Source organism: Rosa rugosa, chromosome 2 (assembly GCF_958449725.1).
Source record: "Rosa rugosa chromosome 2, drRosRugo1.1, whole genome shotgun sequence".
NCBI classification, from domain to species: Eukaryota; Viridiplantae; Streptophyta; class Magnoliopsida; order Rosales; family Rosaceae; genus Rosa; species Rosa rugosa.
In genome coordinates this window covers 8,491,252-8,517,236 of record NC_084821.1, presented here as the reverse complement: position 1 = coordinate 8,517,236, position 25,985 = coordinate 8,491,252, and the positions used below count along the sequence as shown (strand labels likewise).

General features: G+C 38.6%; 1 protein-coding gene and 1 long non-coding RNA gene across 5 annotated transcripts; one reads left to right on the top strand and one right to left on the bottom strand.

Annotated features, from left to right (window-relative positions):
• Positions 1-179: 179 nt before the first annotated feature.
• On the bottom strand, positions 180-8,435 carry LOC133732856 (nardilysin-like). The gene is made up of 19 exons (XM_062160457.1): positions 8,048-8,435; positions 7,235-7,310; positions 7,085-7,131; positions 6,404-6,516; positions 5,763-5,836; positions 5,587-5,682; positions 5,367-5,486; positions 4,615-4,848; positions 4,316-4,458; positions 3,919-4,075; positions 3,643-3,795; positions 3,002-3,381; positions 2,445-2,594; positions 2,151-2,333; positions 1,714-1,917; positions 1,496-1,602; positions 1,217-1,370; positions 853-974; positions 180-763 (listed from the first exon to the last, which is right to left on the bottom strand). Exons 1-19 carry the CDS (start codon positions 8,381-8,383, stop codon positions 490-492), a joined length of 3,123 nt encoding a protein of 1,040 aa, XP_062016441.1. The 5' UTR covers positions 8,384-8,435; the 3' UTR covers positions 180-489.
• A 12,193-nt stretch (positions 8,436-20,628) lies between these two features.
• LOC133733622 (uncharacterized) lies at positions 20,629-24,279 on the top strand. Of its 4 annotated transcripts, none has more exons than XR_009857806.1 (12): positions 20,629-21,316; positions 21,450-21,514; positions 21,616-21,722; positions 21,911-22,013; positions 22,278-22,354; positions 22,454-22,501; positions 22,619-22,749; positions 22,964-23,032; positions 23,147-23,170; positions 23,444-23,572; positions 23,831-23,884; positions 24,029-24,279. It is a non-coding gene; the product is annotated as an uncharacterized LOC133733622 (long non-coding RNA). The 4 variants fall into 4 exon arrangements; XR_009857804.1 differs by having other exon boundaries at positions 22,964-23,037; XR_009857807.1 differs by lacking the exon at positions 23,444-23,572.
• Positions 24,280-25,985: the final 1,706 nt, after the last annotated feature.

Sequence of the window (25,985 nt, the reverse complement as noted above, 5' to 3'; positions counted from 1 at the left end):
TACTTATTCTTTAGCTAATTAGCTGTTGCTAAATTGTCTCTAATAACACCTAGATATACTGTCGACGACTGCATTGATGAATTTTTCATAACAAATGATAGTATTGTGAAAAACTCAAAAACGCTGAGGAGTAGAAAGAGTGTGTAGATTAATATTTGAGGTCTGTTAATAACAATGTCTTGAGGAATATGGTCAATCGTTAAGATCTTAAGACCAAGAAGTATAACAACTCTTACTCCAAAAGCCCGCACAATCGACTCCCAAGTCCAGGCCCAACAAGTAACCTTGGAGCAGATCAACTGCAAAAGTTGAATGGATCAGCCCAGAAAAGACTGAACACTATTTATAATCTCAATATAGTTGCAAGTATTTTTCCATTTCCCTTTCATCTGCCATTCTGCCTCAACACATTATCATGGTTAAAACTGGGAACTAGGCCATTCATAATTTCATAGCGATATCAAACTATCTAGTGGTTCAACTGTCTATCTAACTATTTAGAGGAGTAACTTTTTCACATCGTTTACGATCATAAAACTTAGACGACATCTTAAAGGCTGCAAGGTCTTCAATGACTTGCAGAGACTCCAGTCGCGCTTCTTCAGCTTCTTTCAAGTCTGCGTTGCAACCCCAAACACGAGTTGCAAGTCTTCGACGCTTTGGAGATGATTGTTGCAAATAGGTCTTGTAAAATTTGGTAACATCCTCCTTGTGAATGCTTCTGAGTTGTTCTGCAGCCTTTTTCGAATAGTCAAACTTGTACCTGTAACAGATAAACAGTTACAAAGAGTTAGAGTTAGCCTCAAACCAAGATCAGCATCAGAAAAAAGCTTAATGGAGGCACAGTCATACCATTTAGCAAGAATCTGAGTCCACAATCGATTGGTTTCACATGTGAGGGATGCATCTTTCTCCAGAATCTTTGCCATTAGTCCACCTTTATAATTCTCAAAGGAATCATCTTCCAGTCCTTCCTGCAAATGCCAACATGTTTCCGATAACAGAAATTCGAATGCAGAAACAATAATCATGCAGGCAACACAGTTTGAAAAATACATGAGTGCACAACTAGGACAAGTAGGTAACTTTAAATCATGAAAGAACACAAAACACAGTCCCCTTTTCCAACCACAATAAATCTAGCTAGTAGTACAGTGTAGTATAGTAAAGGTGAAAGTGAAACCGTGAAACTAATAAAGAAACTTTGGATGCTTACCAACAACTCTTCCAGACCATCGATAAAGTTGTCCAGTCTGCCTTGAAGGTGGATCGGGTTGTACTCGGACGACTGAACACAGAAATAGAAGCCAAAAACATTGCATGTATGATTCCGGCCACAGTGAACAACATACCCAAGCTGCTCCTTTGTCCTATTTTGAGAAATAGATAAACCATTGTAAGAATATATAATTAGATCCAAAATCAAGTAATGATCAGATTTAGATTGATTTGCAAGTCAGTAATTAAGTTATAGTTTCAGTAAAAAATAAATCACCTTAGTTGATTAAAAAGTGGTTCCTGTACAATTTCATGAAAAAGATCAATCAATACTTTTAGTCTGATGGACTCAATCTTCACTGCCTGGTCAATTTGAAAATACAGCTGCCATATGAAACCAAAACCAAAAGGAGAAAATTAACATATATGACACCGTAAATACTAAAAAACATGTCGAAAACCAAAGGATCTAATTCACTTTAGTTACCGACTTACCTCAGTCACAGAGTTTGTTTCTGACTTGTTCTTCACAGTAGCATCTCTAATGAGGTTCGCATTTGGAGGAAGACAGACACAATTGTCTCTATACACCAACTCGCTAGGAAGTGGTGGTACAGTAAAATTTGTTTGAAATAATTTTGCAAGACTAATAGCTTCTTCTTCTGACAAGTTGCCATGCAAAAGGCCCTCAATGTATAGCTGTACAGATTCAGGAGAGTACATTAAGCACATGCCTAAACTGTAAAAATTCTAAATGCAACATAGAAATTATTTTAGAAATGAAAAACAATCCAAGTAAGATTCACGTTTGGCAGGTTCTAAGTCCAAAGGAAAAGACATGGCTGGAGGATGATGTTTGACTTTAATCAATTGAGTGAATAGACTACAGAAATCTATTCCAAAATCTACTATGACATATTTCTGTAGTGTACCTGGGAAAAAATCTCAGGAATGAAAGACTTCAGATCAGAAACAGACAATCCCTTCAAAACTTGCAACTGCTCATCTACGGTATAGAATTTCTTCAACAGAACATGATCTCTCAAGTATGTTGAGTAACTCCAAGGATCCATATTGGTGTTCGTATATGCTCGCTCCATGTCTTCTTTAAAAACCTATTAGAATGTAACTTTGTCATTGACAATCCAGAGCCCATAAAGGTATTATACATAATCGAACTGAAGCCAGACATGGACTGGAGTGATGAAAATGAATGGCTACTGTACCTCAAAACGATCATCAGTTGGCAAGAAACTTTTTACTGTTTCCAAAATTTTTGACAACAGAGCTGGAAGCTTATCATTGAAACCATATACCTCTAACAGCAGTTTGTCCAGAGACAGAGAAAAAGAAGTTCCCAGGCTGGCAACACAGGCCTGCACAAAGAGGAAAGAAGGGCTCCTGTCATTATAGACTCAAAAGCATATTTGCTATGAAAAACCAGCTCTCTAAGTCTCTTGGAACAGAATATCTAGTATACGAATAGAGGCCTTCGTAAAATGGCTCTTTAGTGCACAAAACTAAGTGAGAAAGGCCCGGGAAACTGTGACTACAAACTCTATTTTACAGCTGAATTACATTGAGGAATTATTTTTATTTTATCTAGACTTCTATTCATCACAGTTTATCCTAAGAAAATATTTTGACTAGACACTTACACACAACAGTTTCTAGTCTCCACTATCAAATGCAAGTAGTGTTCCCACAGAAACCATTTAAAAACGACTAGTTTCCATCTAATCTGAACTGCAAAATGACTAGCTATAAGAGACGAGACACTGACCTCATAGAGGATCTCATTCAGCTGATCTGTGAGAAGATCAAGGTATAAGCCAGTCAAAACACAACTCTTCACATCATCATATGCACCCTTCAGATTGATGCGGAAGTATGTATTTACATATGGAAGTTTAAATGTACTGTCGAGCTTGTACCAAAACTTTATCAATGGTTCATCAAGTATACATCTCGGATAAGATGTTGTTGCAGTATCAACGGACAACACATCAGAACGGATGGAGAAATCACGAGGAATGAAATCATTCTTTGCTGGCAGATGCAATGAAACACTAATTTCTTGAGGATTCTTCCATAAATTTATTAAAGATGGAGATATATCTTCCTCAGTATAATGTGATCCAAACCAAGGCTCACACTGGAAATCTGAAACATTTAAAAGAAATAGAAGGAGATGTTAATGCTCAATCATTCTTATTTTACTGTAGTAAAAAACATATTGAAATTGTAACATGTATTTGGGAAACAGAAATCAGAAATTGTAAGCCATAAGGAGATCACCAAAAACCTGCTAGACACTTCTTAATAACGAACTATAAAATAAGATTGTGAGCAGCAAAACAAAAAGATGGAGCAAGATGAACAAGAAGCATCAATCTTAATTTTTTTGCATAAAAGGGAATTTACCTTCTGACTTAAACAAGGACTTTGATATCACATCAATCCTCATGTTTTCTGGTCTGAAGAAACCAAGAACATATTCTATCAATTCCTTGTCCCAACTCTCGTTCACATAGTCCCCATAAATAACATGCTCTGTTGCATAATATAGTAAATTTTCTGCAATTCAGAATTTTGAGAATAGTTAAAAGATACTAACGTAGAAATTTTAAAATATGTTTTATGAGCACTGATATTTGCTGACAGGTAAGAAAGACGTGCACTTTCAATAACGAAAGAAACCTGCAAGTTGTGAAGCATAATCATCCTGATCCTGCTCCTCTGCAAATCTAAAGTCCATGTTCCCAATATCCTGAAGTTCCCGAAATATCCATTCTTGTGGCGATATTTGACGCAATAACTCAATGTATTGATACACGGACCCAATTATTTCAAAAATCTGTAAGATAGGCAGCACATATAGAAAATGAGAATAAGTGATAAAAATGAAGCAAATTTCGCTTCATTAGATATTGATCAGTAAATGAAATTATTACTTCATTATGTTCAACGTTTTGTAGGAAAGAAAAACCCAAACTAACGTTGGTTCCCTGGTGAATAGACAAGGTTTGATAAAATTGAGATAGGATAACCAAAAGTTGAGCTTTCTAACAAAAGTTCGATAAAATAGGATTGCTACCTTCTCCAATCCAGAGTCAGTGAGGTATATGACCATGCAAAAGATATAAGCCACAGAAGAGCAGTCCATCCCGCTCAAACAAGTATCTAAAGATGTTACCCACCCTCTAGCTTTCAGGTAGAAATGCAAACTTCCCCTGCCCTCTGGAAAACCCAAAAATATAGTGCTCAGAATCAGATTAATTGTAAAATTCAATCAATCAATCTAGAAGACAAGTTAAATAATGAAACTAGTTAAATAATTACCATCTGCAGAGGCAATCAATTCCACAAAACTAGTTAAATAATGAATCATCTTACCATGCCCAAGCAGATGACTCAAGTAATCTTCTGGTTTCTTCAAATAGTGTTCTTGAAGACATGGAAGTGTCCATGCTAGGTGGAGTATATGAACATCGTCAACAGCCTCTAGCCTGTAAAGTTTTCCAGCTTTCCAAATAGGACCTTCTGCCTTGAACTCCAGATTTACTTGGGGACCTTTTTTGACATCTCCAAACAATTCCAAAACCCAGTGCTCAAGTACATCAAGAGATTCTGCAGCAATTTGGACCGTTACAATCAACATAAACAATGCAGAATTATAAGTTAGTTATATGTCTACACTAATCAAAACTACAAGCTATGAACAAAGACAACACTACAACCTCATCTTCGATAGCACCAAAAACTTCATCTCCGAGTGAACTATTGTTACCAATAGACTATGGCAAAAACACTGTTATCACCATCACAACACCATTACTGACTTTTGTACTCAAATATCAACTCGATTTGCCATAACCCAATATAATCATCAATAAAACAGCAGCCCCCAGTAGATAAGTATATCCTTCTAAAAGCTCTAGTTTGAAAGGAATCAAATTGAGGCAAATTTAAATTCTTTCATTACTTGCATAAAAGCACACCTAATGTGGTATGGAATACAACTATATGTTACTCTCATTTTCATTGTCACATAATCTGCTGATTAACCTCGAAAAAGTAATGGTAGAAACTGAACAGAAAAAAAAAGGGGGAAAAAAAAAACAAAGATAAGGAAATGAAACTTTCACCTCCACCAATGACAACTAGCTTCATTAATCCACCGTGGTAATAGTCTCTGTACAATTTTAGTATTCGTTCCTGCAAGTTGATCCCTTTTTCCTTTGCATCATCCAAGCTCTTCTTATTTCCTTCATGCCATACAGAAAACCAATGTAGTTTCGCACCAAAACAGGTTCTTTAAAAAAAAGGAAAAAGAAAAAAAGAAAACACAATAGATTCAAGATTTACCCCAAGAGAATTTATTAAATGGGTGACCAGGTGAGGATGTATGGCCCTGAAGTTGTCGAAGGCGGCAGAAATCGTTTTGCAGAACCGTTTTAAACTCTGCATACAATATTGGGAAATAAGGAGTTTGTATATTACAGTACTATAATCAATAAGTTCAGAAGGACTGGCATATGTACCTGAATCTATAGCCTGTACCTCTCTCTCCATGGCTTCACTTTTCATTAGAGGTGAAACAAAGAACTGAGAAAATCTGAAAGATCGAAGAGTCCAAATAAATATAGACCAATTTGTGAAATAGATATGGAAATTAAGAAAAACAAAATGCTAGTGGAAAAATATATTTCTAATATGAAGTTTATGCAGAATATAGCATTTCACCCCATATAATTAAATTGAAAACAGTGTACATACATTTTATTACAATTCAATGAAATGATCATAACATGCAATCTCGTTGAGGAAGAAAAGAGAATACACTGACCTAACGGAAACATCATTTCAATCACAAAAGTATTTTTCTGATAGTGTTTGTGTTAGACCCTTACTATGTGCAGCATACTGTGAATGTATGATTGTAACTGAATACATTCTTGAAACTGAAGTTCTTCTTATCATTTCACATCTGTTTTAGACATAACTCTGAAGTTCATATGCTCGATATTTCTCATTTCAAATACACATATCAATGAGTGAAGCAAGGACAAGATTCAATCAGGAAGCATAACCAAAACTAAAACCTTGCTTGACAGACCAAAAATATATTCAATACCAAGGACTTCACTTATAACATTAAGAACATACAGAGCTCGGTATGTACCTTTTCAAGGCACCCTTAAGAAATTCTTGTTTCACATTAAAGTAGTAGCAAGTATGTTCTGCTTCTGTATATGCATTTGACGACCCTCCATGCTTGGACAAGTAACTAGCATACTAGGAAAGAGGAGTCAAAACAGGTGATAACATAGAAGTGAGAATAGAATTGTGTTTTATCAAGTAAAACCAATTAAATAAACCATTGACATTAATGAGGCAAACAGAAGCATTCTCACAAGGACAAGGAAAGATCTAAACTAACATCAATATATAATTCTTCTACCTCCAGGGAATAAGAACATCGAACAGAAACTGGGAGTTCCCTTGTTATGTGAGGAAAGCCCATTTTAGCTTCTAAACAATATAGTGTATTATAACAACACAGTTGTTCTTGTTCCATGCAGCCTGACACAGGTACCAGCAGGCTGCAGCAAAAGAACAAGCAAGTTCCCCCAGCCAGTATAAGAGTAGGAGAATCAAGCTGATGATGTTTTCATGGTAAGATAGTTCTGGATAAAGTTGTTATGTCTATTGGGCAACTATCATGCTGCTTTATTATTGCCAGAACTTAATTACTCTAGTATAGGATGATGAGCACAATGAAGAAGACAAAGGAAAACATAGGCATCTTCCTATGCGTTAAGCCAATGGAACAACAACAAAAACACTCGATGGAAAAGTATACCTCATTTTCATCTGGGAACTTTGTACTCCCCATGAACAGCATGTGTTCTGCAAAAACATTCAATATTTAAGTGATGTCTATGCATAATAAGTAATAACATCCAGTCACCCTTTGAAGAAGGCTGAATGTGCATGCACGTGTAACACAAACCTAGAAAATGTGCAAGCCCCTGAGCCTCGAGAGGGTCAGAGAAGCTGCCTATTCCGACACACATTGCTGCTGCTGCCTGCAAAGAGGAGCAAACATCTTTAATTATCCAATTATATCAAATGCTTGTAACTGAGCTGTGAAAACTACTTAAGAGTTCATTCAAATATCAAAGTACATTATACACAGTCCGGCTGGAATGCCTGAAACACATTAAAAATTTATACGAAAACAAGAAGTATACATGACAGATTCCACTATGATCACAGAAGCTCAATAGACTATAATTTTTTGTGAAAATTCGTAACGAAAATCATGTACAAGTTCCTATACTAGGTAACGGTGGTGCACTCAAAGTCGTGTTACTTTCCTACCCAATTAACCAGTTTTCATCGATGTAATGCTCATTAAGTTCCTCCAACTGGGTGTCGATACAGAAACCGGAAATTTGCACGGTAACCCAAGTCCTTAGACTCTATAAAGACCAAATTGGGCCTATTTTCTTACAGAATATAAGTAGCATACTACTCAAAAAGGGCTCCAGAGTCACTACTAGCAAACCGGAAAAGTCTTCAATAAAAAAATGTTGTATGTACCGATACATCAATGGTAGACTAAAAATTGCCGCGGCGTACCACTAATGTACCAAAGGGGGATGCCCAAGTAGCTATTCTATATTTTAAAAACTTATGGCTCACAAGTCACAAGTCACAACAACTAAAAAGGGTCCAAACGTGGCTGTGTTATAAAATCAAAGCTACAAAACCTGAATGATAGATGGGCATTGCAGATTTTCAATTTTAATGATATGCTAACCTTCTTAGTCTCAGAAGCACCTCCCTCTTCCTTCCTTTTAACTTCACCTTCCTCTTCCTTTTCTTCTTCTACAGCTTCACTATCTTCTTCTTCTTCCTCTTCCTCTTCTTCTTCTTCTTCTTCTTCTTCTTCTACAGCTTCACTATCTTGTTGTTGTTGTTCAAGGTCGGAGGAGTGGTGGGCTGGTCCTTGTGGGTAGACCTGAGGATCGTGAATGAGCAATGCAGTAAGGCCATTCTCAAGCTTAATCACTCTGTAGAGTCGTTTATCATTAGGAGACTTTATTACAATGTCGTCCGACGAGAAAGTGCAGCAACCCATCACACCCATACCCATTTAGAGAGAGAGAGAGCGGGGAAGGAATTCTCAGACCAAAAACAAGAGGGAAGGGAATTATGAGATTTTTGTGTTCAATAATTTTGTGCTCACCCTACTCTCAGCTTTAATATGAGATTAAAATAATAAATATAAATTATTTTAATCTCAACTTTTGAAATTAAATTTAAAGATGTGTGATCACACAATTCTTAGTAAGTTGATGACTGTGTGATTATTATCGGGTTTTATTTTAAGACAACATAACGAGAAAGTAAATATATAACTATGGTTACTTGCTCGATAAAAATAAAAATTCTTAATTGGTTAACTCGCCTAATGAGTACGGGTGTAAATTGACTCAATATAGATCGAATTTGTATTGAGCTTGGGTTGTTTTTGAGCTGGAATGACCTAAACGAAACACGGCTGTCTGCCGCATGTTTTGGACTTTAAAGCTTTTGGAGGAGCAGCATCTATATGTTTTGGGAGGAAATGGAAGCCAACTTTCAGAACAACAAGGAAAAGGAGGGACTGGAATTTATTTATTTTTAGTTTTTTATGAAGGATTTTTTTTTTCCATTTCCTCTATAATCTTCTTATTTAGTTATTTTTTTATGAACTTCTTGTCTAATTTAAATTAGTAAATATCTAATTCGAAGGAGATTACAGACATACAGTCAAACCACCTCAGCAATAGTGTGACGTTGTAATGGATTGTTGACACATTGTGACAAGGATTTGACAAAATTAGACGGCTCCTTCAATATGCTTCCATATAATTTGAAAAATAAAAAATAAAATAACAAAATAAAAAAAATATCACAAATAGTCACTCAACTATAAATTATTTGATACTTCAATCACTCAACTTTCAAATATATTATTTCAATTACTCAATTTAAACATCATGTTTCACTTTAGTCACGGCTAGTCAGCTATATATGATTACTTTCTTGACAAAAACAAAAAAAAATCTAGTTTTATTAGAACTGGAAGTAACTTTTTCTTTTTTGGTCCATAGACGTCAAGTTTCTCAAGTTGTAAAGTAATTAGAACCTTACTCTTTTATCGATCCTAAAATCTTTTCTCGACTATCGGCACCTGTCAAGTGTATGTGCCATGTTGACCGGAGTATTACTTTTGTGTTTTTCTCCGTTAGGAAAGTCATAATATTTTAGGCATACAAAACTAATGTACTTTTTTTTTGAAAGAAAATAGGTCAGCCCTTTCATTAGATTCAGCAAGCAGTACAAAAACGAAACACCCCTATGGGGTCGACAGAAAGCAATCGTTTCTTAGAACCTCATGAAACCCTATTCTAGAAGAATAAAATCCCAAAAAATCCCGAGTACACCCACCTTTTAGGAAATCCACGCACCATTATTCTAACAAAAACCAAGGAACCTCGAAGCAGACATAAATGGGAAACAACTAAGGCACTGGTTTTTGCGACCCAAACAAAAATTAAACAGCACTATGGGCCTTAAAGACCCAAACCATCCAGCCCCATAACACAAGGGTAACTAGAGTAGAGAACCCAGAGCTACAGCCCACAAGCCAATACAAGGCCCAAACGGCCCAGCTACTCCAAGCTTCGACCCGAGTAGGGAAAAAAACTTCCTTGCCGCCGCTCCAGCCATGAACGCTGCCACCAAAGCCACTGCATTCACCCCAAATGCCCCTTATACTGCCGCATTTAGAACAATCAGCGTTCCAGCAGCCAGTACCATCCATTCCAAAGTAAGACAGGATCGGTTGTAATTCCGGCCATGGCAAACGAACAATCACTCCACCACCAACGTCAAATTCATCCCATTCCACCTTCAATAACCGCCGCCACCGAAGAAAAGAGCATCCAAAGATTGGGTACCCGATCCCATCGGTCCGAGCCTTCAACGAAAGAAATCCTGGCGCCGTAGACCCCGCCGCCATATCTCCTACCCGCACAGCCTGGGAATCAGCAAGCACCGATCGACATCCATCAGGCTCCCATAATCGAAAGCCATCAATCTCCCTATCCCAGATACAATCCGAGACTCCTCTCACACCTGCAGAACGAACAAAATCCACCCCCATAACCTCTCCATCAACAAAGACCAAGAAGAAGGTGACAAGAAGCAAAGCCAGTCGGACTGACTTCAAAGCAGCCATCAAACGACGACCAGGTATAGTAGAAAGGTCAACCCGTCTACCAAACCCTAGCAGAGCACGCTAGGTCCTAAAAGGATGTATAAATTTTAAGGAATTTAACAAAAAAAAGTTTTACGAGTTAAACATGCTAGAATTCAAGTTTGGCGTGTCATTATTGTTGAGCTTAATAATGAGTTCAAGCTAATTAAATAGCTCATTTCTCTTATGAACACGCTTCAAACTCAAAATATATCTAGCTGATTTACAAACTGTAATTTGAATTTGGAGTAGCATAAGTGTAGAGATATCAACTAATGTACTTCTTATTCTTAGCTACTTTTTTTTTAGAGGAATAGTCAACCATTTTATTAAGGGAGCTTCTATTCATACCTCTAAAGTTGGCATTTGGACTCCCAACTTAATAGACCTAAAACTGGACTGATGTCTCATGATTATGAACATATCGAAATGTCACCCAAAAATCGATGTACACAAAATCAATGCACATCGATATCTAAACACCAAACTGTTATCTACTGTCAACGTACAAATCAGCTATTATAAAGTAAACCGATTTACCATGAAATACAGGACATCGGTTTTGAAAAATAGAAATGATGTCTACAAAACTAATAGACATCGTTTCAACTAACGAAAAGCGATGTTCCTAGTAACATAAAACATCATTCTTAATAGATTAACTGATGTTGCCTAAAGGTGCATACATAGTTCTTAGGAGAATAAGGCGGCAAGATACACGTAAAAATGGACGCGAACAAACAAAATTTTTTGGAGACTGATGTCTACGAGAGTATTAGACATCATTTCTGAAATTGTAATCGATTTAAATGTTCACTTAGGTATTGTTCGAGATATACCTAATATATGCAGCATACTGTGAATGTATGATTGTAACTGAATACATTCTTGTAACTGAAGTTCCCCTTATCATATCACATCTCTTTCAATCATAACTCTGAAGTTCATATGCTCGATATTTCTCATTTGAAATACTAATATCAATGAGTGAAGCAAGGACAAGATTCAATCAGGAAGCATAACCAAAACTAAAACCTTACTTGACAGACCAAAAATATATTCAATACCAAGGACTACAGTTATAACATTAAGAACATACAGAGCTCAGTAAGTACCTTTTCAAGGCACCCTTAAGAAATTCTCGTTTCACATCAAAGTAGTAGCAAGTATGTTCTGCTTCTGTGTGTGCATTTGACGACCCTCCATGCTTGGACAAGTAACTAGCATACTAGGAAAGAGAAGAGTCAAAACATGTGATAACATAGCAATGAGGACAGAGTCTTCTACCAACAGACTTGAGTGCAAGCTTATAGAATTGTGTTTCATCAAGTAAAACCAATTAAATAAACCATTGACACTAATGAGGCAAACAGAAGCATTCTCACAATAACAAGGAAAGATGTAAACTAATATCAATATACTGGGACTTCCCATGTAATGTGAGGCCGGAAAGTCCATTTTAGCTCCTAGACAATATAGTCTATAATAACAACATAGTTATTCTTGTTCCATGCAGCCTGACAGATCTACCAGCAGGTTGGCAGCAAAAGAACAAGCAAGTCTCCCCAGCCAGTATAAAAGTAGGAATATCAAGCTGATGATATTTTCATGGTAAAATAATTCTTGATATGTCTATTGGGCAAATATCATGCTGCTTAATTATTGCCAGAACTTAATTACTCTAGTATAGGATGATGAGCACAATGAAGAAGACAAAGGAAAAGATAGGCACGTCCCTATGAGTTAAGCTAAATGGAACAACAACTAAAACACTCGATGGAAAAGCATACCTCATTTTCATCTGGGAACTTAGTACTCCCCATGAAGAGCATGTGTTCTGCAAAAACATTCAATCTGTAAGTGATGTATATGCATAACAACATCCAGTCACCCTTTGAAGAAGGCTAAATGAGCATGCATGTGTAACACAAACCTAGAAAGTGTGCAAGCCCCTGAGCCTCGAGAGGGTCAGAGAAGCTGCCTATTCCGACACACATTGCTGCTGCTGCCTGCAAAGACAACCAAACATATTTTATTTTCCAATTATATCAAGTGCTTGTAACCGAGCTGAGAAAACAACTCAAGTTCATTCAGATATCTAAGTACATTATACAGAATCTGGCACAAAGTGTTCGAAATGGAATGCCTGAAAACATCTTATAAAATTTATACAAAGACAAGGAGTATACATGACAGGTTCCAGTATGACCACAGAAGCTCTATAATGTGAAAATTTGTAATGAAAATCATGAACAAGAATGAAGTTCCTATAATAGGTAATGGTGGTGCAGACACAAAGTCATGTTACTTTCCTACCCAATTAACCAATATTCATCAATACAATGCTGATATGTCAAGTTCCTCCAACTGGGTGTCGATACAGAAACCTTGACTCTTTAAAGCCCTTGGGCCTATTTTCTTACAAAAGATAAGTAGCACGTACACTAGTCAAAAAGGGCTCGAGCGTCACTAACAAACTGCAAAAGTCTTCGGTACAATGTTGTTTACCGATACATGAATGGTAGACTAGACAACTGCAGTCCTTTCCGGTGGTAGACCAATTCCTTTCTAAGGAATTGGTCTACCTCTATGGCACATTTACTTACTTGGAATTCAGTACAATGTATCGATAAGTCATACAACATTGTACCAAAGGGGGATGCCCAAGTAGGCAAGTGGGCAAGTAGCTATTCTATATTTTTCAAATTTATGGCTCACAAGTCAACTCACAACTCACAACGACTAAAAAAGGTCCAAACCATAAAAATATTTACTAATTATTTACTGTCTAAAGGGGGATAAATAGAACGCGCCCCACGCGCTGGTCTCTTCCTAAGGAGTGAATGCTCCGTCCGGCGGCGCGTCCCTGTGGCGCTGTCGTCGGACGGGCCTGTGAGGTTACGGTGGGCACTGGCGGGGGTCTGAGGCTTAGGCGCGACTCGGGAAAGATGGATGCAAGGTGTTTCTTGGGTGGGGCAGATCTACTCCGATCTGATGGGCTCAGGCGAGGATGGGTTGTTGGCCAGCGGCGAGATCTGGGGTCACAATCGCTTTGTTTGATCGGGCTTCTGCCTGGGTTGATTGGGGTGGGTGGATCCGGGCTTCGATCTCCTGGCAGTGGCGATCTGTTCTGGCTTGTGGTCAGGTCTCCGATGGCTGTGGAGATCATTGGTGGGCGACGTGGGAGTTCCGGATTGCTGACTCCGGTTCATTGGCGGCGGACATGGTGGTGGGATTGGTGGACTGCTGCTCTGGAATTCCTTGGGAAGGTTGGAGGTTGGGCCGGGCTTTGGGCTTTGGATCCTTACTGGTGGACAGTTGGGTTGAGCTGTTTGTTTATAAGTTGTTATTTTGTTGTTTGGTGTTGTTTTGTTGTTTGTTTACTTGTTTTGCGCAGATTGCGAGCAATAAGTCCCTGCATTCGTTGTGTAGGGATAGTTGGGCCTTGTGCCTGTGGGTGCACTCAAAGTGCCTTGTCTGCTCTAGGTAGGCGGCGAGTTCCTTGCTTTGTCAAATGGTCGCTGCCTCCTAGTGGCAGGGTGAGACTACGTGCCACTGGATGTAGATTCCAGTGGCAACATGATAGGAAAGCTGGTAGAATGGAAATTACGCTTTGCTGCATTAAAGTTGCTGATCGAGTAATTTTTCCGTTGTGTCACCGCTGGGAAGCAAATAGAACCGTCTGGAGCGCGTTCTTTGCTAGTTGGTGTGGATTGGAATACAAGTATTTAGTAGAGTCGTCTCATGATTTATTTTCTGGATGTACTCTAGTTGCAGATTGTAATATGGGGTTTAGGCTCAATGTCCCCCCCCTTGTATTCGTCGGTTTCATTTATGAAGGCTTGAGGGCAGCCGCACCGGCCCTTGTTCAAAAAAAAAAAAAAAAAAAAAAAAAAAAGGTCCAAACTTGGGTGTGTTATCGACGGCCATTGCAAATTTTCGATTTTAATCTTTTGCTAAGTTGCTAACCTTCTTAGTCTGAGAAGCACCTCCCTCTTCCTTAGTTTTGACTTCACCTTCCTCTTCTTCTACTACAGCCTCACTGCCTTCTTCTCGTTGTTCAACGTCGGAGGAATGGTCGGGTGGTCCTTGTGGGTAAACCTGAGGATCGTGAATGAGCAATGCAGTGAGGCCATTCTCAAGCTTAATCACTCTGTACAGTCGCTTGTCATTTGGAGACTTTATTACAATATCGTCCGACGAGAAAGTGCAGCAACCCATTCAGATAGAAAGAGCAGGGAAGGAATTCTCAGACCGAAAATAAGAGGGAAGGGAATAAGGTTTTTGTGCCCAATAATTTTCATGGTCACCTAATCTTGAATTTAATGTCGAAAGTTGAGATTAAAATAATGAATATAAAGTTTTGAAATTAAATCCAAAAGTGGGTAATTTTTGATCACTTGGTGACTGCGTGATCATCGTTGAGCTTTATCTAATTGGATTTGGACAGAAAGTAAATATCTAACTAGGATTACTTGCTAAATAAAAACAAAAATTCCTAATGAGTTAACTCGCCCAGTGATTAGGGGAGTGTAAATCGACTCGATCTAGCTCGAATTCGTATTGAGCTTGGGTTACTTTTGAGCTCCAATGGGTTGGCTCTAAATGAAAGAAGTCAAGTTTGAGCTCTAGCATGCTCAGGTTAGACGAGCTCCTCATCAACTCATATTTAATTAGCCGACATCTCAAATTAATCTTAACTTTTTTTTTTTTTTTTTTTTTGAAAACCCCACCCCATTCCCACCCTTGATGGGGCTCGAACTCCTGACCTCTTATATATGAGACCAAAGCCTTACCACCCCACCAAACACACACACCCAATTAATCTTAACTTGAGCTCACTTTGCTTGTTAAATTTGTTTTTTTTTTTTTTAAGAGCGAAAAAAATTAGACACTGAAACCTCTGGGCAACCAGAGTTTTACACTGTCAAAAAATAACGCATTAGAGGCTTGTAGAGAGATTGTATTTGTCCAAGAAGTCTCATGATTACAATTATGCCCTAAGTACTAGCCTGGAGTATGCTCGAAAGAAAAGTTACAGACATATTGAAGTGGAGGGTGACTCTAAACTCATAATTGATGTTGTTCGAGGTACCATCAATCCACCTTAGAGACTGGTTTCGCTCATCCGAGATATCAGGAAGCTTGCTGGCCTGGTTACTTCCAATTAGTTTCTTTTAAACATGTTCCACAAGAAGTAAACTTTATAGCCGATGCAGTACATTTAATGTAGTATTTGGCTCGTTTGATCAAGTACATTTAATGATGATTTAATGTAGCTAAATATTTTCTTTTGTAATAAAGAATTCTACTTTCCAAACAAAATGTTTTTCCATTATTAGCGTCAACAAATTCTACCTTAGAGACTGTCAGCTACTCTATACTGATACAGGGAGAGCCTTCCCAACCTATAATCCCCACAAGGGGTATTAGGCAGGGAGACCCTTTGTCACCATACCTGTTTATTCCCTGTGCTGAGGGCCTTTCTGCTCTTCTTACACATGCAATCCACCGTAACACAGTACAAGGATTAACCATGTGTCCACAAGCTCCCACGCTTAGCCATCTTTTCTTTGCAGATGACAGTCTCATTTTTGGTACAGCTAATGCAGAGGAATGTGTAGCTTTCAAACAAATCCTGGATACCTACGAACAAGCCTCAGGCCAGAAAGTCAACTTCCAAAAAAGCAGTGTTGTTTTTAGCAGGAATGTTGATATGGAGCTACAAAACAGTTTGGCCTCTATCCTTGCAGTACAACGTGTGGATGAACATGATAAATATCTTGGGCTACCTTTGAGGGTTGGAAGATCTAAGACAGCCAAGTTTGCATACATTAAGGAAAAGTTGTCCAAGAAATTGATCAGCTGGAAAAATAAAATTCTTAGTTGTGCTGGCAAAGAAATTCTCATCAAAGCAGTAGCACAAACTATGCCCCTTTATGCCATGAATTGCTATCTGCTGCCAAAGAGTTTATGTGATGATATCCACCAACTATGTGCTTCTTTCTTTTGGGGCGACACAGATGGAAAAAGAAAAATCCACTGGAGAAGTTGGGAGAAGCTTTGCCTAACCAAACAGGAGGGACGTATGGGTTTTAAAAACATGTATGCTTATAATTTAGCTATGCTTGCTAAACAGGGATGGAGACTTATCTCCAACCCTCAGTCTCTGATTGCTAGATTATACAAGGCGCGGTATTTTCCAAATAGCTCCTTTTGGGAAGCTGAAGTTGGGGACTCACCCTTTTTTTCTTGGAGAAGTATTCTCCAAGGCAGACCAGTACTCAAAGCGGGAACACAATGGAAAATTGGGGATGGTAGATCAGTGAATATATGGCATGATAAGTGGATACTGATTCAGAGTTTTTCTATGCCCCCCAGACCTCCTGATTCAAGTATACACAAAGTCGCTGACCTTATAGATGACTCTACTAGACAATGGAACGTAGCTGCTATGTATACCATATTCCCGAAGGAAATTGCTGATAGCATTCTTTGCATCCCCATTAGCAGACAGCCCACAGCTGACAGAATCATTTGGGGCCAGGAGAAGAGGGGACATTATTCAGTTAAGTCAGCCTACTGGATTGCTAGAATGGATGTGTTGAAGAATGTGCTTGTGTCAACTTCCAATGGGGATCCTTATAAGGATCTGTGGCGGTGTATTTGGAGAGCGAAGATCCCTGGCAAGGTTAGCATTTGTGCATGGCATGCATGCAATAACCTTCTACCTACACGGGATCGTCTCTTCACAAAGGGATATGAAGGCCTTATGCAATGTATTCTATGCAACTATCCAGTCGAAGATGTATCGCATGTTTTCTGCAAATGTGCGGTAGCCGCTGAAATCTTGAATGCTCCACCTTTTCAATTACAGCATACTATTCTGCCATCCCTAAACTTTAAGGAATGGATGCTCGAGCGTGCAACCTCTTTAAAGCCGGAACTCTTTGCCAAACTATTGATGATACTGTGGGCACTATGGAGGAACAGAAATAACTGTCTTTGGAATGGAACCAAACAAACAGCACATGACATCTCCCTAAGCAGCTTTGCATGACTTGAAGACTTTCAGAAAGCCCGTCAGTCTACTACTGCGGGCAACAATGCACAGCAAGAAAAGGTATGGAAACCAGCTGCAAATGGGGCTTTGAAACTTAACGTCGATGCAGCTTTTCTCCCTCAACACACACATGGAGGTATTGGAGGAGTCATCTGTGATGCTCAGGGCACGTTTGTGGCTGCTTTTGCTAGTCCAGTGGCACATACTGCATCGCCAAAACAGTGTGAACTGATTGCAATCAGAGCGGGTCTTGATCTCCTTCACTCACTTCAAATACAGCACGTCATAGTGGAGAGTGACTGTTAATGCTCAAAGTTCGGCGGTAGCCGAACCTTCGTTTAACGCTGGTCCGGTGGGCGGACCGCTACTCTACAGACTTGGTGATCTTCGCTAGCTGTCAAATGAAAGACAGGGCGTCAGAGGGAGACCGCGTTGGGCGGTCTTCACTTCTCCGATGCCTAAGTCAGTCCAAACATATAGACAACATAACAATAAATGAGTAGTAAATGCGTAATTAATGAGGAGAGATGAGAGAACCTTTTATAGGTGAGGAGGAGGAGGTTCTTCTCTTTGTTTTCGATGTGGGACTGATGTGATTCAGTCCCCAGCTCTGGGAGCTACTGATGCTACTTTGGCATGGCGCGTGGCGGCGCGTCGGCGTTGATCTGGGGGTGATCCGAGGCTCAGGCTGTTGCCCGCCTGGCCGTGTATCTGCATGTTATTCATTTGGCGGGAATTAGTACCTCTGGCGGTACAATGAGGGTAGCCCATTATAGCTAATTATGCTTGTAAATGTACATGTATGTACAGTGACTGTATGGAAGCTATTGCTGAAATTCAATGTCATGATCATACGTTTCTTGCTAATAGAGGGCTTATTGATGACATTAAACATGCTGCTGCCCAAGTCCCTTCCATTCAGATACGACATACACCACGTTCTTGTAATCGGGTTGCGCATAGGCTTGCAGCCATAGGTTTTGAGGCATCTCATCATGTAATCTGGTTTGATGGTGTGCCTGAATGCATATCTGATGTAATTGCCTTTGATCATCGACACCTCCATTGAGGTCGCTCTTAATGAAAATCTCTTCTTGTTTAAAAAAATAAAATAAAAAATAATAATAAACTCAAGCTCATTAATTAAGCTCGTCAAGAAAGAAACAAACCAAGGTTTGCCAAAACTATATAAAAAAATAAAAATAAAAACCTTGCAACTTTGCAACTATGCAAGTGAAGCTCAAACGCAACTAATTAAGTTAGACAAGATCCCCTTTTTTTTTTTTTTTTCTTCTTCTTATTTTGGGAGCTTCTATTCATACCTCCCAAATTGTTATTTAGACATCCTCTTCAAATTTTGCATATAAAGTTCCAAGTTTACCCTCCATCCTTTTTTTTTTTTCCTTCTACAACCTTTCCTTTTTCCACCTCCAACGTTTCTCTCTTCTCTTCACCAGTAGGGCACCCACCCACTTCCAACAGCAAGACCAGTATATAACAGACTAACACCCATTGAAGAATTTATTTTTCATCGTTATTGAATTACAAAGGAAGCTTGGAGAGTCTTTGATTTTTTCTTGAAAAAAAAAAGATTCCAGAAAATATTCATATGAACAAGAGAGTTCGACAGATCTTGTAATTAGTTTTGTTTGGTTTATATCAAACTCATGATTGAAAATCATCACAAATAAGGTATATGCTTACGGTTCCTTCAATTGGATTCACTATGTGTTTAATTTGCCTCTACAAAAATCACAGCAAATCGAGTAGTATTCTTTACCAAAAACCAAGTATATACCCATATTAATTATTGGCAGATGGAATGATCGGTGGGGATTGTTGTTGAGATGATTAGAAAAGTTGTTGAGATCGGAGAGATGGACATGCATGCCGAGCTTCAATAGCCATATTCCTCAATTCGTTTTTATTTTTATTGATTTTGCAAAGGGTAAAACAGGATTTTAGAAATTTCAAAAATATAGGGAGGTTTATATACAAAATGTGGAGGTTTGAATAGAAGGGCAGTCTTTTTTCTTCTTTTCTTTTCTTTCTTGGCTAAGTCCAAATCTGAGCATGACTCGGTTCTTTGGGTGTGGGCAACTGTTTCGATCCAATTCGGTTTGGATTGTGGCCGGTCTTTGTTTGGTCAAACCATTTGGGTCTTACTAGGCCATACTTATTTATGACCTGGGTCCATGTAATGTTGTCTTACGTACTGAGCATTTCATATTTTCATGCCATCGAGTGACACCTTCGACGAACATATGCAAAGCTTTTGATTTCCCTTCCAAAATAGAAGAACTTGTTAGCAAAAACTCTAGGTGGAAACTAGAGCTTCAGAGAGTTTTGTAAACTTAATGAGCAATTCAAGATCATTCACAAAATATATATACACAACTAATGATCAAGACAAACAAAAGAACTAGAATCAAAGGATGGATGAATGAATCACCTGCTTAATTGACAACAATCATATCCCTCGAGCAATAGGAGTACCAATAAAACAGTTATTCAACACAAGGCTCCAAGCACCAATCTTCAAGCAGCCACATGCCAAAAATCTTCTACTCAACTCTGGTGTTTAACTCCTATCAATGGGGCATGACTGAATGTTTTGTCACAGAGAGTAGGACTTCAAGCACCTATATACACAAGCTAGATAGGTCTTACCCATAACAGAGTCCTATGTAAGCTTACAACTTATCTGTAAAGACGCTATAGTTATCATATCTCACAATTAGATATTTAATCTTATCAAAATGGATTCCTGACCTAAGAGTGACATACCAAAGCTCATTAGGTAACTAGGTAGATAATTTATATATTTCCTATTTACTGTAATATCACTACAAAAAATAATTGCAACGGCTACCCCGTTTTGCGTCGGCACCCTTTTGCCGTCGCAAAAAATTGACTTTTTGCTTCGGCAAAATTACGCCGTAGTAAAACTTGCGACTGAGTTGCTACGCCGTAGCAATGGGGTAGCCAAACTTTAATATTTATCTTCGGCGAACGTTTGCAGTCGCAGACTTCTGATAATTGGCGACTGCGTCTAAAATGCCGTCGCAACTAGAGAACAACTACGAGCCCAATTCTCTTATTAAATCTATTTTCTCATAAAAAAACCCTAGCCTATTTCTCTCAATCCCTGTTCTCTACCGCATCCCTCTTTCTCTTTCTCTCTGTTGTCGATCTCTCTGAAGCAGATCGGATCGGAACTTCCCGTCGCTGGTCCTCCGTGCTCAGTCTCTCCGCTCAGTCCTCTCTCTCTCTCGCTCAGCGGCTCAGTTGTTGTCGCTCTCTCTCTCTCTTATACATATCACTTTGTCTCAGCGGCTCAGAACCAGATCGGAACCGGCGGCTTCAGCTTCTTCATCGCTCAGTAGCTCTTGCTCTCTCTTTCTCTCTGCGCGCGCGGCTGCTCTGAAGACTGAAACCAGATCTTTCCGAACCAAAAGAAAACCCCCAAAGCCTTCTCTCTCAGCCTCTCTCACATCTAGCCCTAAATCGCTCTTCGTTGGTATGAAATTTCAACCCTTTCAAACTTTAATTGATACGTTTGATTTGCAATTCGCAGTTTTCAACGGAGGAAGATGAACAAAATCTCGACAATTAATTCTTCCTGTTCTAATTTTCTCTCCTGGGCCATTTGATTATATGGCTTTGAAAGTGGGTATCTTGGTTTTGCATCATGGATTGAGATAAACATACAAAATCAGGTATCTGATGATGTGTTAGAAAATTAATTTCTGCTTTCCACTCGGTTTTGGATTTGGTTCATATATACAGTGCTCCATAGACATCTCTGTATATTAATTTCTAATTATTCTGTATATATATGATTTCATACAGCACTGTCTGGGACAAAATATGGCTTGAAGCAGACACGTGGAAAGTTTGGTCTAGGTGCAAAGATGGTACGCATAGGGAGATCTGGTGTATAATCGGGTTAATGTGCTTACCTACTTGATCCTTTTGGTATTGAAGCAAATTTGATAAGATATGTTCACTTATGCAGGCATTAATTTGGTCGAAGATGAGTACAGGGCTTCCTATAGATATCTCTTCATCAATGAAGGGCCAAAGTTATAATTCTTTCTGCAGACTGGATATAGATATTCATCGGTATGACTTAAATATGGTACACGGTCCTGAATATTATATCTATCACATAGGTCCGTATGTGGTTGTACTGTTTATACCATTGTACCATTTATTTGTACCAGGGATCTCTGATGATTTTGACTTTGGCAGTAAAGGAATATAGTTTAAGCTCTTGTTGGCTATTATATGGTGTTTCTTTCAACTTTCAGGAACATTCCTCATGTTCATATACATGAAAAACGGGAAAACAAGGATAGGTGGCATGGTGCTGAAATCCAAGTTGTTATTGAGGGAAATTGGACAACTTACCGTGTATGTACTTGATCAGTGGCTCATTTCATGTTGATTCCTTAAGAGCTTCTTTATGGTCTTTATAGTCATTCCTGTAGATAATTGAGGACAGTGCTTTATGAAATCTATCATATGATCTGCATGATATCTTGTGTAAAACAATTGAAGGAGGATGTATATCATATGGAGATTCTGAAGAGCCTTGTGTACTGTTAAAGGTATCTAGCTTTAGAGTCAAATCCTTGTCTGATTTAATGCTTACGTTATAAATATTTGATATTTCAGGTAAAGTGACTCGGTCACCAGCTCGATTATCCTCTATGTATTCTGTGAAGTGCAGTTGTTGGTTTGATATCCACATGGTGATGTCCTTTAGCTGATGAGTATTATCAAATTACTTTATCTAGATAATATTGAAGCCTGTGTATGTGTCCCAAACCTGATTTTTATTTAATGTGCAGAACATTGATAAATTCCCTCTGGTGAAATATCCTGTGCTGGTAATACATGTAAGTACTTGGATATGTTATTCTGCATTTTCTTCTATTGTTGACTGCTCAATATAGGGAACTTGTGATTGTTTCTGAACATGTTATTCTTCTAATGCAGAGAAATTGTTTTTGCAGGGTTATGTGAACAATTTGATGCAAGGGAGAAGTAACAGCAGTCAATGGAGGAGTTTGTGTAAATTGTTCAGCAGCATTGGGAGTCAGTACAAATCGTCTCGGACAGGAAATCTGTGGCTAAAGACTAATAGGTACAAGAATCTGTCCCTAATACCATCAATGGCCATGAAATTATGGCTGTGGCCATAGGGCATATTTCTAGTAGTGATTGGCACCCATAACCCTTCTTTTCGAATTAAGCTCTTAATGTCTTATAGCAGCTGTATGCATCTGTTGGTTGTGTAATTTTGCTAATGGTTCTGCTTCTTCTGTTGTTTTTCTCCTCACTATCTGCTGCAACAATAGATTCTCTCAAGTTGTTTTGGATATGACTATCTGACTATCATAAGGCTGGGTCAGATCTGGCACTTACAAGTGAGGTATCTGATATTATGTTCTTGCTTATGTGAACCTGGGAAGAAGTTCTCAGATACCATGGAGTTTCCTACCTAATTGATTTTTTCCTGTGGTTTTCTTTGAAATTTGCAGGTATTTGAGCAATTATGGTTCCAGGTAACCCCTCTGTTATTCTCCATTTAACTAATTTGGTTTCCCAAATTGCACAGTTTTTTTCTTTTTCATGTCGATGGGCTAATGTCTGTATAATCTCTTTTTTTAATACGTTGTCCATGGGCTATTGTAACTCCTTAATTGTAATACTTTGGTTCAGGTTTAGTGGTTGATTCTATTATAATTGTACTTTTTCTGTTTTCTGTGTGGTGATTAAGCATTTCTTCTTTCCTTTTTTTTTTTTTTTTTTTTTGGGGGGGGGGGGTTCCTGAACAGGTAGTGGTAAACAATTCTGGTGTGGAAGAAAACAAGGAAAAGACAATGGTTATCTAAAGGTTGACTTGTACGAGAATTCTGTTATCTAAAGTTGGGTTACTGCATAATTACCCGCAATCTAATTTCATGGTATAATTTCTTCATTTTGTTTCTGTTTTTACTAGCCTTTCTGTTTATATTTTTGAAGTATGTCATTAGTTATAATATTAGTCGTTACGGATTCTGCTTAGTGCTTATTTACTTGGGGTAGATGCCATGGATAATTGATTTAGTGCTGGATGTGTTGGATGAGGAATTTATATATGTTTGAGGTCTTGAATATATAAATTACTGATTATATAAAGTTCTGAAATCAGTAATATCAACTAAATAGAAAACTATGCTCAGGATACTGCCGCGAATGCTGGTCTACCCGTTCGGAGATTCAAGTTTATATAAGCAGTATGTGAAATCTCCCTTTTGCCATAAGTCAATCATTGCAACCTGCGATGTTCATTATTGAAATTGGGTTATGGTGTGACATTGAAAAAGGGTGATATGCAAAGCCATACATGATATATCAAATTTTTTTTTTTGATGTCTTAGGTTCCGGATGCAACTAGTGACCATGAAATCCGGAGGGAATCTGTAGGAGAAGAAGGGAATCCAGATTCAAGCTGTGATGATAGAGCAATGGACTGAGTTTCAATATGTTCATATTCTGATAGTGCAATATTGGAATTTTTGTTAAGTGTTACTCTTGGTTGTCTTCATTAGATGCTTGGTTTTGGGCATAACTTTGTATTTCTTCTAATTACATATTTGGATGAATGCAGCAACTTAATTACATTGCTATGAAATAGATGAGTTAATCAACAATATGTGTTGTGTATTGATATTATTATCTCATTTTTGGATGTTGCAAAAATACAGGTTTTGTTAAAAAAAAAAGTTGCTGGTTGGCTACTAGCATCGGTGAATTGCCGTAGCCAAGAATATATTTTTATATACCACATGAAGCTACGGCAACGAGACCGTAGCAAAATTTGCTATTGAAAAATTAGCGGGAAGCAAATTTGGCAGGAAAAATTTTAGGCGGGAAACAAATTTGGTAGGAAAATTTTTTGGCGGCAAGTAATATATTTATCACAATATTAATTATGCTGCGACGGAAATTTGCCGTAGCAAATTTTGTAATGGCAACGACATTAGGGGTAGCATGAAACCGTCGCAGAGTAAGTGTCGCAAAACTCTTTACCGTCGCAAAAGTGGTCTGCTACGGCAAAATGCCGTGGCAAAAGATATTGGCGACGCCACCAACGGCGACGGAAGCTTTGCCGTCGCAGAGCCGTCGCAAATGCTTTTTTGCTACGGCAAAATAGCTTTTCGCTACGGCAAGGCGCCGTGGCTATTGCAATTTTTTTTTGTAGTATATGTTTAATCAATTGTTATTCACTTAACTGTAGATAATATTAGGCCGACATGAGGGGAAATATCCCTTAATTGATCAAGGGCACTCTAATAATATGAAATCATCGTAAAATATGGTCTCAAAGAGTCAAATATTCTTCAATTGAGCTCCTTTACAATCATGAAGACTCAAATGTCTCAACTATAGTAAAAGGTGAAGGAACGGTATATCCAAGTTAAATATCGATCCAACTGACAAAGTGAACGAATGCCAGAAACTTTCATGGTGATGTAACATCATTACTGAAAGGTGTTCTCTTCAAATCTTTCCTACCATTATTGTTCACACGGATAACAGTGTGAATGGGTAATAAAGTGGTTTAATTAGCTTTCATACAAAAATCTGTCAATAATATTTTTTCACATGGATAGTAGTGTGATTGGATGATAAAAAGTTTTAGATTTCACACATAAATCTGTGAATGATGTTAGTTCACACGGATTTTTGTGGTTATTGGTATTGCATAATTCCAATGAGCCCAATTATAACATTTCATAGGGTTATATTTGTGTATGTATTGCCGGGCTGTGGAAACGCAGTGCCACACATTTGAAAGTTTGGTTTTGTGACATTTTGCAACTTAGCAAGGATAAGAAATTTCTAGTTTACTAGGGTTTGAGGAGCGGCACCTCTTATGGGGTTGTCGCGGCCTGAATCTACTCCATTCTTGGAGATCTCTTTAGGCTTCGGCCTATGTATGTTTGCCCTCGTTGCTTTCGGGAGCAATGGATTAATGTGGTGTGAGAATTTTGAGGATTCGATGTTGTTTTTTTACGGTGGCTGCTCTGATTTGGGTCGTGTGGCAGGGGTTAGGTGGGATTGGGCTGCGGTTGATGGCGGTGGAACCGTTTGGGGTTTGTGGGATCTAGGTACTTGCAGGCGGTCTGGCAACAAGGGATTATGCAGGCGGAGGGATTCGCGGTGGGGATGGTCGTGGGCTTCGAGGTTCAGTGATCGGCGCCAACTGCGTAAACGGATCTGGGTTTGGGACAGGGCTTTTCGGGACTACAACGGCGGCGACTTGGCGTTCGGCGATGGCTATAGCAGTAAGGCAGCTTCTTTTACTAAAAGTCACGGGGCAGAGTGTGACGG

Bases quoted from the DNA above. Each gene is read 5' to 3' on its own strand.
- LOC133732856 (XM_062160457.1), bottom strand. From the start codon at position 8,383: ATGGGTATGGGTGTGATGGGTTGCTGCACTTTCTCGTCGGACGACATT. The intron at 7,311-8,047 runs GTTAGCATATCA...TCCTCTTTGCAG, and splicing joins GTGCTTCTGAGACTAAGAAG to GCAGCAGCAGCAATGTGTGT. The intron at 2,334-2,444 runs GTACAGTAGCCA...ACATTCTAATAG, and splicing joins CAACTGATGATCGTTTTGAG to GTTTTTAAAGAAGACATGGA.